This window comes from Pygocentrus nattereri, chromosome 5, assembly GCF_015220715.1.
Source record: "Pygocentrus nattereri isolate fPygNat1 chromosome 5, fPygNat1.pri, whole genome shotgun sequence".
Taxonomy (NCBI): domain Eukaryota; kingdom Metazoa; phylum Chordata; class Actinopteri; order Characiformes; family Serrasalmidae; genus Pygocentrus; species Pygocentrus nattereri.
In genome coordinates, this window is record NC_051215.1 from 24,226,369 (window position 1) to 24,239,400 (window position 13,032).

Consider the following 13,032-nt stretch of genomic DNA (forward strand, 5'->3'; position numbering starts at 1 on the left):
AGTTTAAACCAGCATAAACCAATTTAGAGCATCATAAACCAGCACCAAACCAGTTTAAACCAGCATAAACCAATTTAGAGCATCATAAACCAGCACCAAACCAGTATTGGGGGGGGGGGGGTACTAAGGGATAGACGAGTGTTTCGTAAGATCAATACGTAATCAATATGTAATCGGAGCTGTGGAGGGATAAAATGAGTTCCTCCAGTGAAAAGGTCTAATCATCATGTCCATGTGGAGCAGATCTGCGGAGGCACTCGGCTCTGTCGCTGCTCTGCTCCTCTGCGAGGTGCGTGTTTAAGTCTCTTCTGTCCTGCGGCTCCTCCGTTTTCACCCCGAGTGCAGCCTCGAGGAAGTTCCGGCCCATGTTTGGAGATGTTTCCTCAGGGGCGCTGCCCGTCACGGAAAGCGCTAGAAGGAGCCGGAGAGGACAGGAGCGCTTTTAGCTGCTCGATCTGAAGAGTTTCGACACGGACCACAGGAGCCCGCCGCCATGGCTCAGGCCAAAATCAGCGCCAAGATGAACGACGCCAAATCCGCCAAATTCAGCAGGACCATCTCAATGGCCGACCGCTCCACTCGATTACTGGAGAGTCTGGACGAGGTCGAAATGAGGTGGGTTCGCTCTTCCGCTCGTTCAGAGTCCCGGAGCGGACTTTGCGTGGACTACAGTGCGAGTATGACCAGCGATATCGCTTCATAAACGCCTGCGCGCGGGTTATGTTGTGCTGTATGTTCAGCATCGGACCTCCTTAATAAGGAGAGCGGAGAGTTGCTGACCGCGCCGGCGGAGCAGCAGCCGCTGAGCTGCAGACGGTAAACCGCTCAAAACGGCTTCATGTGTTTTTACAGCTGAGCTAAAACCCTGCAGCTCCAGGTTTCTATGCAAAATGTCCGGAAGCCCTGAGAGGCCATGAGCTGTGGCTGTAAGTTTCTGGATCTTGAGATAACGATCACAAGATAATCAACTCTTCACAAGATCACAATATAATTTACTCATTATCTCAAGACAGCTTTGTTACCCTGAGATCTCAAGATAAAAACTTTATCTTGAGGATAACAACTTTATCTTGGGAAGATGATAACTACTTTATCTCAAGATCACAAGATAATTGACTTATCTCAAGATAACAACTTTATTACCCTATCTTAAAATAACTATCTTGAGAACAAAAAAATTATTTTCTCTCCACATAACTCTGTTACCTTGAGATCATAAGATAACTCCATATCTCAAGATAACTTCATCTTGAGATCACAAGATAATTGTCACAAGGGTACAAGGTAAATAACTTATCTCAGGACAATTGTTATCCTGTGATCACAAGAAAAGAACTTTTTTTTACCTTCAGATCACAAGATAATTAACTCGTTACCTCAAGATAACAACTTTGTTATCTTGAGATCACAAGACAGTTAACTACTTATTTTAAGATGACAATCCAAAAAAATTGTAACTACCTCCAGGCCTCTCAGGACTTCTGTCCAAAGTCTACATGACTCAGACAGCAATCAGATTTCTGATTTACATCCAGCAGTAAACTCACAGAAGAAGACGTGACGTAAACGTAATGAATTTCATGCTGCAGCTTTTTTTAAACATTGTAGCACTTTACCTGAAACTATGAACATACATCGTCTACAAGATGAAGAATATTTAGATCCTTCATTTCGTGTTTGGTTGCAGCGTCACTGCAGAAGTGTTTTGCTGCGTCTCGCGGTGACGCTGCCTGCTGTCTGATCTCGTGCATGAGCAGACTGAGAAATCGAAAGAAATCAGAGTAAGAGTCACATGCACTGAGAAATCTGATTACTGAGCTACAATCCTGCCTCTTCATCGGATTTCTAGATCGGACTATGGTGTTTACATGACCATTTGAATAATCAGATGACTGCAGAAATCTGATTATGATTGGATTATCGAGTGCATGTAAACGCACTCAGTTGCCACCATCTGATCTATTAACCTTATGCTCGAGTGAAACTGCTTCACTGAGCTGTTTCTATATAAATCATGGATGGTTCCTCTAAGTGACTGACCGAGATCTTGTTTGGGGTTTGATATCATTTTAATGTCTTGTGTCATTCAGAGTGGTCTGTGTTAGAGTCATAGAGACTCATAAGGATCTTGTTCCAGGGTGGAGGCCCTGAGGGAGGCAGCTACAGTCATGGAGCAGGAGAGGGAGAGCTTACTAGAGATGATTCAGTTGATTCAGAACAGCCAGGAAATGAGAACCATATGTGACGGTAAGGCTCTGAAACTGGATCTCTGTTATCATTTGTCAAAAGTGGGAAACTCCTTAATAACCGAGCACGTTTCTCCCCTCCCGCCCCCAGGAGAACGAGAGGAGCTCACTTTGACCGCCAACAGGCTCATGAACAGGACCCTGACAGTGCAGGTCACTGTGGATACAATCCGAAACGAGCAGCAGGAAGACGCCCTGCGGAGAGCCACGGCCGTCATCGATGAGATCGCCGCTAAAGTGCTGGACGACATGGAGGGCGCGAGGAAGAGGCTGCAGGCTCTTCACGCCGCTTGCGTCACCGAGGCTCCACCCGTTCCCATAGACCAGAAGTTCCAAACCATTGTGATCAGCTGCGCGCTGGAAGACCAGAAGAAGATTAAGCGACGACTTGAGACTCTGATAAGGAACATGGGCAATGCGGAGAGAACCATCAAAATCATGGATCACCAGAAGGTCGATGAATCCAAGAATGCCAATGGCAAATAACGATACAGAGTTTGAAGACCGGTCTGCTCTAGCAAGTGCCTTCACTTATCGCTGGGAGACCACAGGCTCCTACGTCTCACCATGTTTGCACACAAAGTGCTGCACATAAAAGTCCTGCACATTCAGTCATTCTGGCCTCCGTTTTAGTTCTAGGTTTTATGAGAACTTCGCCCACTTTTGTTTAAGTGCTGCCACTTCAGACAGAAGAGAAAACCAAACCTGTTTTAAATGCATTATCTCTAAAAGTAAAAGGGCCATATCATGAAAAAACTCATTTTCCTCACTTTTAAGGAAACAGTATTAAAGTTTCCAATTGTACAGGTCACTCGTCGTCCAGACAGTCTATATAGGAACCCGAGCTCCCTGTTTTTTAATGAGGTGCTTTTCTTTCTGCCACAAAAACCAACAGATTTACAGTTCAGCCTACAGCACCGCCTATTCATGCTAAAGACAAATGGTGGGTCCCAATTCAGGGCCTGCATTCTTAAAGGACATGGTCTATGAAGGTGTGTCCTTTGAAGGTTGAACCTGATGAGATGTTCTGCTGTATGGTGGATTTCCTCTTTGTGTCACAGCGCCGCTGTTCCCACCCTCACAGCTGCATCATGAAACGTTGCTCCTGTCAAGTTCTTATAAAGTAAACTTTAGAGATGGAGAAACTTTGATTTTTTCATTTGTCAGGGCCGGAGATGCTTCTCTCGGTCGGCTCTTTGCTCCCTAAAACAAAACGAAACATTAATGTAAGTTTTGCTTCGACCACATTGGCTTTTTAAACTTTGTATCGTCAGCTATTCGACTCAGTTTAAACACAGTACTTACATTTAAAGTGTCTCCTCAGCTGCCGTTCGCTCCTCTGCTGACACCACCACATTCTCACCGGCACACAGGGAACCTTGGGATATCTTGGCTGGCGAAAGATCCACCTGTTGGCTGGTTGGTTTCTCAGCTGCACATGAAAGAGCCTTTTGAAATGGGGCAGCCTAGTTGCACCACTGTGATGCAGTCGGCCTTTAAATGCAGCCCCTGAATTGGGACACAGCTAAAAAGATGCTGTTTTAGTTCTAGGAATAAAGAAAGGTTAAAAAATGGTCATGTAAAAACAAATTATGACTCACTTGTGGCATTTGGCAGACGCTCTTATCCAGAGCGACTTAGAGTTTGATCAATTTTACACAGGTTGGCGAAGGAGTTGTTAGGAGTCTTGCCCAAGGACTCTTACTGGTATATATTCATGCCAATTTGAAAACCAATAACTGGAAAAACATGAAATGCAACATTCTTTGCATTGTAAAGGGTTCTTCAGATTGCTGATGGTTCTACATAGAATCCTTTTTGAAAGGGGTTCTACTATTGCTACAAACCAAAGAACCCTTTTTTTGGCACTAATCAAACCCTTTTTGCTAAGAGTGCTGTTTTTACATGGCTTGAAATGCTGAATTAATGTCAGAACTGAATACAATCTGCCTTGAGATGCAATAAAGGGCTGTACTGGTTTAAAGCAAAGTTAAATCAGTGTGAAGGATTTTTTTCAGCTGCATTTGCCACTAGTTACTGTTTGAATTCAGTCTTGTGTGCGTTGTAAGTCACTGTTCTGGTTGCATTTCAATGAAGAAAATACATCTTCATCACAAAATACAGGCCAATGATGTGAAAACACGGCAAAAAAGTTTTAGCTTTTTGCTTTGACGTATTTGCAGGTCACCTGTGGAAAACGTGTGTTGTATTTTACTGTTTTCTCAGTTATTTTTGCATTTCAGTGAAGTCTGCTGAAGTACCGCTCAGTGGAGAAAGCAATTAGTCATGGACTGTGTTCAATTCTGGCGTAAATTCAGTGTTTTGTTTTTAAAATGCAAACCCGTATGCATCGTTTTGTCAGTAAAGAGGCTGAGCGATGTGAAAACACTAAGCGAGATAGCAGAGGGTTCGTTTCCGCATGTCACCATGGAAAAGTGATGTCGTGTGCGTTGCTCTTCATGTTTTTCCAGTGAAGTGATTGCTTTTTAATTTGACCTGAATTCCTCTGCAAAAGCACAGAACTTTGGTTTCGGTCTCAGATCACAGATAAAGGCACATAAGGACCTTCTGTAGGAAAGTATTGATCATGCTGCAATACAGAGTGGAGTGTTTTCAGTAGCTGCACCGTTTCACATGGTCATGTGCCTTGTGAGGTCTAATTAGACCACGTCTGTCAAACTGTTTGAGTGGAATTTCCCATTGGGGTGTCAGGCTGTTCATCACAGCGTAGAGCTAAACCATGTGAACCACACTTTCATATTCAGATTCTGATCGTTGAGTTTACTTTATTTAGGGAGAGACTATGGCCCAGTCCCATTCCACCCCTCGCCCCTACCACTTAGCCCTTACCCCGCCGTTTTGCACGTTCACATCTAGGGGTAGGGCGTCCTGATTTGTATCGAGGGGCGAAGTGTTAGGGCTACATGGCCCTCCAAACGGAGGCTTTTCAGCGACTCAAAACAGTGTTATGAGGAAAAAAGAAAAAACGGCTATGAAAGCAACCAAAGAAGAGAGAATTTTCTGTTAAATAATTATGATAAATCACTGTACTGTGTAAGTTTAGTGTTTCACTGTATTATGGTCTTTTTCTTCCTAACAAGCATTAAAATTGCTGGTTGTTTGCCGATGATTCGGTAGCCGGCTTAAGTCCCTCAAGCATCAGAACCGCTGTACAATTTAAGGTGGAACGGGGATAATTCAGCTTCATATCACTGCAGAATTAGGGGATGGGCAATAATAAATAATTGCCCCCCTCTTTGAAAGCATATGATGCCCTAAATGTAACTAAAGCCCAGCAGTGAGGAGCTGAACTTTACCCTCCTCTGCTGCCACTGCAGACTGGCAGGGTCGCCTGCAGAGCAGCGCTAGTAGCTGTTAATGAAGTGATGCTCTTTAATTCAGGGTCCCATTTCAGAGGGAAGATCTCAACCACTACGCCCTGTAACTCCAAGGGAGTTACTTGTTCCAAGGGGCAAAGTAACTCAAAAACAAGGGCTAGGGGTAAAAAGAAATGAGACTGGGCCAATGTGTCAGTTTCTATCTGAACAACCATAGTTGTGAAAATATGATACAAAACCTTTACAGGGAAACACTAAAATTGGGCCTTTTAAGTTAAAATGACTGTTTATTACATTTGCTGAGTTTTAAGATGAGAAAAATGTGCCTTAACTTTTATTTGATTTGATTTCCAACATGTTAAATTGAGGGGCAGCACGGTGGCGTGGTGGGTAGCGCTGTCGCCTCACAGCAAGGAGGGCCTGGGTTCGATTCCCCGGCCGGGTGACCTCTCTGTGTGGAGTTTGCATGTTCTCCCCGTGTCTGCGTGGGTTTCCTCCGGGTTCTCCGGTTTCCTCCCACAGTCCAAAGACATGCAGTCAGGCCAATTGGGTGTGCTAAATTGTCCCTTGGTGTGTGTGTGTGAGTGACTGTCTGTGTCTGCGTGTCTGCCCTGCGATGGACTGGCGACCTGTCCAGGGTGTATCCTGCCTTCCGCCCGAAGACTGCTGGGATAGGCTCCAGCTCCCCCCGTGACCCTGACGGAGAAGCGGCTTAGAAAATGGATGGATGGATGGATGTTAAATTGAGTAGTTGTCCAGAAGTGTGTTCTCCATGGAGGATCTGGTCACTTATTGTCGTATAGAAAATCAACAATAACATGGAATTTGACCAGGGCGCACAAACCTTTGATTATCTGCACCGACGAGACTCTGCTGTTCACCACAGCCCACTTTATATGTTATTAATTAGGGAGCCAGAATATGCACGATTTGAAAAGTTAGGAAATTTAAAATAAATCTAATAGTAAACGAAGATTTTTTTGATATGCAAATGAGCTTCTATCATTGTCCGAACTCTGCACCCCACCAGGGGGCAGCGTAGAGGCTGCATCTCATCTTTTACTCAGAGTTTATTTTCTGTTTAGCCCAAAGAAGCAAACAGACAGAAAGACTTCACTCTTAAAAACAAAAAGGTTCTTCAAGGGTTCTTTTTAGAACCATGAACACTTAAAGAACCCTTTGCATGATTAAAGGATTTTTTGCACTGTGAAATGGCTCTTCAGAGCGATGGAGAATATGTGGTGGATGGTTCTGCATCAAAAAGGGTTCTGCTATTGTTAAGATACAAGCTTGTTAAAATAGAGGAACCATTTTTGGTGCTATATAGAACCCTTTTCAAAAAGGTTCTATAAAGAACCGTCTAGAGCACTTTTTTCATTAATCTGAAGAACCATTTCACAATGCAAAGAACCGGTTAATCATGCAGAGGGTTCTTTGAGTGTTCACGGTTCTATACAGAACCATTTTCTTTACTAAAGAACAAAGTACCACTGTTTAAGAGTGTAGTCTTTCTATTGGACTAAACTGAGTAAAAGATAAGACACAGGGTTCTTCAGACTCATGGAGAATGTGCTGCATATGGGTCTATATAGAACCAAAACGGGTTCTTCTAGTGTAACAAGCTTGACTTCTTATTGATAGAAGAACCGTTTTTGGTGCTATATAAAACACCCTTTCAAAGAGGTTCTATACAGAACCATACGCAACAAGTTCTCCAATCTGAAGAACCATTTCATGATGCAAAGACCCCTTTAATCATGCAAAGGGTTCTTTGTGTACTCGTGGTTCTATGTAGAACCATATACAGCACATTCTACAATCTGAAGAACACTTTCATGATGCATAGGGTTCTTTGAGGGCTCATGGTTCTATGTAGAACCATTTTCTGTACTGCAGAACGCTTGAAGAACCATCACTTTTACTGTGTAGGTTTAATCCACATCCAGGAGTTGCTGAACGTGAACTGCTGCTAAAATACTAGTTATTACAGATTTACACCTTCTGACTCACAACTAATCACAGAAAAGCTGTTTTAAATGAAATGAACTCAAAGATTTGACCTTGTATTGGACCTTTATGTTCAGGAGTGGCTCTCCGTGCCTCCCGTTTGACAGGAAATAAAGCGCCATTCTTAAAGACAAGGTAAAATAGATCCTTTATTGTAAAATGATTACCATCTAACAGACCAACGACAGAACCGAGCAAGGCAACAGATGAGGAGCGACACATCAGCCAAGAAATGATGAGTTATCGATCATAAAAGTCTTAAAACGATGCGCCGCTGCAGACTATCGACGTATTCCGACAACCGCGGACGGAGGAATGTTCAACATTCACTTAAAGTGTACATTAGCTTAGAGAAAGGCATCACAACCAAAAGAGAAGAATGGAGAACCACGATTAGCAGTCGTATCAGACATTATAGCAGACAGTCAATATGTCATCGTAAATGTTCAAGGTTATGCTCTCTGCTAGTTTTTTCTTTTTGTCCTCAACAAATAAAGTGCCTTGAATCCACTGTTGTGTAGGAAAAGCCCATAACATGATTAGATATACAGATTTTCAATATACAAAGAGAGCAAGGTTATATAAAGCAGATCACGATTGTAAACATGTTGCTGACCATTGTGGCCGAGTACCATGGATGCACATTCATGTATTAAAGAAATATAAGGCATGCATGTTATGAATAAATATTTAAAAATGAATATTAAGCCACACTGATCATGTGTTTTGTATGCTTGAAGGTGGATTACTATGTATGCTGACCATCGAAGGGTTAAAACGAGTAAATTACTCCTCATATCTGTTCAGCTGGTGGTCGGAGTAGTTAGTAAAGAACAGTAATGAGAGAGCAGAGAGTCACATGCAATAGTTTCAGCACCCCTGGTGAAATCATGGTTTGTTGAATTTGTAAGGTAAACTCATTTTCTCTGTAGAGATCAAATTTCACTGCACAATTACTGTTTATTTCTGAATTTAAAATATTGTTCCCCTCATTAGGTTAAAACTTGGCAATCACACAGAAACTGTGCACTATAGGTTGCAGATAAAATGGCATATTTAAGGGTGTGTTTACTTATTTTTAGTTAGAAAATAAACAAAACAATTTCACCAGGGGTGTTCAAACTTTTGCATGTCTGTCACATTTTGTGTTTTTTCTTCTATCCTGTTAAATTCAGCAAATACACTGATCAGACGTAAGACTCTGACCACCTCCTGTTTCTACTCTCATTGTCCCATTTTATCAGCTCCACTTACTCTATAGCTGCACTTTGTAGTTCTACAGTTACAAACTGTAGTCCAGCTGTTTCTCTGATACTTTGTTAGCCCCCTTTTTTTTGCTGTCGTGGTACGAGTGGATCAGACAGTTTTTAAACACCTTTGTCTCAGCTGGACTGAGAATCGTCCACCAACCAAAAATATCCAGCCAACAGCGTCCTGTGGGCAGCGTCCTGTGACCACTGATGGAGGACTAGAGGATGACCAACACAAACTGTGCAGCAGCAGATGAGCTATTGTCTCTGACTTTACATCTACAAGGTGGACCAATAAGGTAGGAGTGTCTAATAGAGTGGACAGTGAGTGGACACAGTGTTTAAAAACTCCAGCAGCACTGCTGTGTCTGATCCACTCGTACCAGCACAACACACACTAACACAGTGTCAGTGTTACTGCAGTGATGAGAATGATCCACCACCCAAATATTACCTGCTCTGTCAGGGTCCATGGGGGTCCTGACCACTGAAGAACAGGGTAAAAGGGGGGTAACAAAGTATCAGAGAAACAGATGGAACTACAAAGTGCAGCTATAGAGTAAGTGGAGCTGATAAAATGGACAATGAGTGTAGAAACAAGGAGGTGATCATAATGTTACGCCTGACTGGTGTAAATAAAAACTGCACATTTCATTTTGTAGAAAATGCAGCGTTTAAGTTTGTTCCTTGTATGTGTTCATTATTTTCACATAGAAAATCAACACACCTTTAATTTGACCAGGGGTGCCCAAACTTTTGGCTGTATCAGCTAGCTGTGGTCTTTCTCCCAAGCTTTAAATATCACACAATCTAATATGGTCCAAATGACAGACAGTATGAATTTACACATGTACTCAAACTGAATGTAACAAGTCTCAAAAAGTTAAATGACAAAGAAACTAGTTTAAGTCAAAAAGCCTGAAAGGGGAACTCCACCAATTTTTCAAATTTCTGGATAATTAAACGATTAAAATGTGATGGTAATAGGAACCAGATGTCCACCTCTAAAAGCTCCCCCACATAAAGTTATTACATGAAATGCTTATGAATATGCTTTGTGATGTCTGAGAGGTTATTTTATGGTGGTTTGGCCTTAAATGTTTTTTTTTCTTTAGATTTATGAATATTTTACCATGATCAACATTAGGCCCAATCCCATTTTTTATTTTTTCCCCTCCCCCTTGAGTTACAAGGGGTTGTGGTTGAAATCTTCCCCCTATGAAATGGGACAACCCTTCAAGAACCGGATATGTCATTAGTTCTCATCAGCGACTTTTACGTAAAAAGATGAGACGAGATTTTACAGCCATTTCCAATATGCTGCCTTCAGCTGTGGTGTGGAAAATAATCAGGACATGTTTTCTCGCTTTGTCTCCAGACTATAGCAATAATGGTACATCGCACAGACATCTGCCATTAATCTGAAGGAGACTGAAAAGCAGGACGCTCGCGATTCATTCACAACTTCAGTTTTACGTGTCAGTCAATCAAATGAGTCACTGAATAAAAAAAAGAGCACAAACAAAAAAAACTACATCACTTCATTAACAGCTACTAGCGCTGCTCTGCAGGCGAACCTGCCAGGCTGCAGTGACAGCAGAGGAGGGTAAAGTTCAGCTCCTCACTGCTTAAATACATTTAGGCCATCATACACCTTCAAAGAGGGGGGCAATTAATTATTATCGCCACCAAGAAGTCTTCGGTGATATGAAGCTGAACATGGCTTTCTAATCGCCAGCTTCATGATGGTGATTCTAGTGATTTTTATGCGTGTTATGAAGGAACCATTATGATGGTTCTTACAATAAAACGGCTTTTTAACAGACATACTTAAATTAATGTGCCTCTTTGTCATTAATTCTTGCCGATGATTTGCATAGCATTCTGGGAATTTTCTCATAACCCTCCATTTGTAGTGCACCTCTAAAAAAAAAAAATCTCCGTTTGAAGGGTTAAATAGCCCCAACACTTCACCCTAACCCTCCACCTCAACAACAATAGAGACAACCCAACCCCTAGATGTGAACGCGCAAAACGGAGGGGTAGGGCTAAGTGTTAGGGGCAAGGGGTGAAATGGGACTGGGCCTACATCTAAAACTCAGAACACATGTTGGATCACTGGTGGTTTTGGATAGTAAATAAAATGGCTATATTTGTGTTGTAGTCATGGCGACCCCTGGTTCCCATCACCACCACTGTAATAAAATCTCTTTACAATCAACCATTTCACACCAAAACACTCTGAATCACTGTGTTTGCATCTCAGACATTGAAATTGTGCAGAAATTTTGAAATGTGGTGGAATTCCCCTTTAAGATTCCAATACAGAAGTAACAAAAAACAGAAAACATTACAATCTCACTGGCACTTTCAAAGCAGTCGCCCATTGATGAACGTCATGTAAATGCTGATGTGCCAGAGCAGTGCGACTACGTCGGATTGCACATGAACAAAATCCATTATGACACCAATTTGATGTAATATAGTCATTTACATGACAATAACCACCAATAACAATCCAAATGAATCTTTTTCTCCCCCCACAGTTCCAGGTGGAAGATTTCTGGAGTCAGTGCTTTAAAACAGCAGACCAGATGATCATAATAACAAATGTTGATCCATACAAATGCCGATCGACGGTGCAGCTGTAGTGTTGGTCAAGTACGTAAGCTGTACTTCTGTCTGCTGGATAGTTTGTGGTTTTACTTTTAATCTGGCCTGCAAATAGCAGTTCAACACAATCTGAAAAGATTTCAGTCAAGGGCATCCACCGATCAGGCCCAACATTCTGACCACCTCCTCATTTCTACACTCACTGTCCATTTTATCAGCTCCACTTACTCTATAGCTGCACTTTGTAGTTCTCCGATACTCTGTTAGCCCCCTTTTACCCTGTTCTTCAGTGGTCTGGATCCCCATGGTGTGTTAGCATGTGTTGCACTGGTCTGAGTGGATCAGACACAGCAGTGCTGCTGGAGTTTTTAAACACCTCAGTGTCGCTGCTGGACTGAGTAGTCCACCAACCAAAAATATCCAGCCAAAAGCGTCCTGTGGGCAGCAGACTGTAACCACTGATGAAGGACTAGAGGATGACCAACACAAACTGCAGCAGCAGATGAGCTATCGTCTCTGACTTTACATCTACAAGGTGGACCAACATGGTAGGAGTGTCCAATAGAGTGGACAGTGAGTGGACACAGTGTTTAAAAACTCCAGCAGCACTGCTGTGTCTGATCCACTTGTACCAGCACAACACACACTAACACACCACCACGTCAGTGTTACTACAGTGCTAAGAATGATCCGCCACCCAAATGCTGCTCTGTCAGGGTCCGTGCGGGTCCTGACTACTGAAGAACAGGGTAACAAAGTATCAGAGAAACAGATGGGACTACAGTCTGTAACTGTAGAACTACAAAGTGCAGCTATAGAGTAAGTGGAGCTGATAAAATGGGACAATGAGCGTAGAAACAAGGAGGTGGTCAGAATGTTATGCCTGATTGGTGTATAGTTATATGTTATTAGTAGAGTGTGTGATTTTCATCTGCATTCGTGATATTAATATTAGATCTTTTAAAAACTGGAAAAAAAATGTAACATTTTACTAACAATATTTACATTTCTTACAAGTACATAAAGTTTAAAAACATTTTTGGCACTGAGTTAATGCTAAGGTATGAGCAATTCGTCTGACTGCGTTTTCTCTTACAAAAATACCTTTAGGAAAAAGGATCGAAAGTCAGGACATCATTCCATTTTTTATCTATACTATGAACAGCTATTTTTTATGGAAGGATTGTGGTACCAAATCATACATTTCCATCAATACAAACATATTGCACAAAAGATGAACAGTCAAATGCACAAACGGTGAGAGTAAAAATGACATATGCTCTTTAGTTAATCTCATTAGTGAACGTTACCCTGACTCTATACCACAAGTGTTGCTCGCTAATTTTTTTTTCTTGATTGAGAGAAAAAGGATTTATATGTTGATCCCACTCCAAAGCCCTCTTTCTTTATTTGAATCAGAAATTTGTAAGTCAAAGCGAAAGGATGAGTCATGTCGCTTGTTACGATTTCAAAGGAAGAGCTGAATCTTTCCTCAACGACTCACTGACCGCACACAACAATACAACTACTTATGACTGATCCAGTAAGACTGCCGTCATCTCAAAGGGTCAGTTAGAA

At 42.0% G+C, this 13,032-nt stretch overlaps 1 protein-coding gene across 1 annotated transcript; it reads left to right on the forward strand.

Annotated features, from left to right (window-relative positions):
• The first annotated feature begins 207 nt into the window (after window positions 1-207).
• On the forward strand, window positions 208-4,241 carry bag2 (BCL2 associated athanogene 2). Its single transcript, XM_017694121.2, has 3 exons — window positions 208-615; window positions 2,138-2,247; window positions 2,338-4,241. The coding sequence occupies exons 1-3, from the start codon at window positions 494-496 to the stop codon at window positions 2,730-2,732; spliced, it is 627 nt and encodes a 208-aa protein (XP_017549610.1). The 5' UTR covers window positions 208-493; the 3' UTR covers window positions 2,733-4,241.
• The last annotated feature ends 8,791 nt before the right edge of the window (window positions 4,242-13,032 follow it).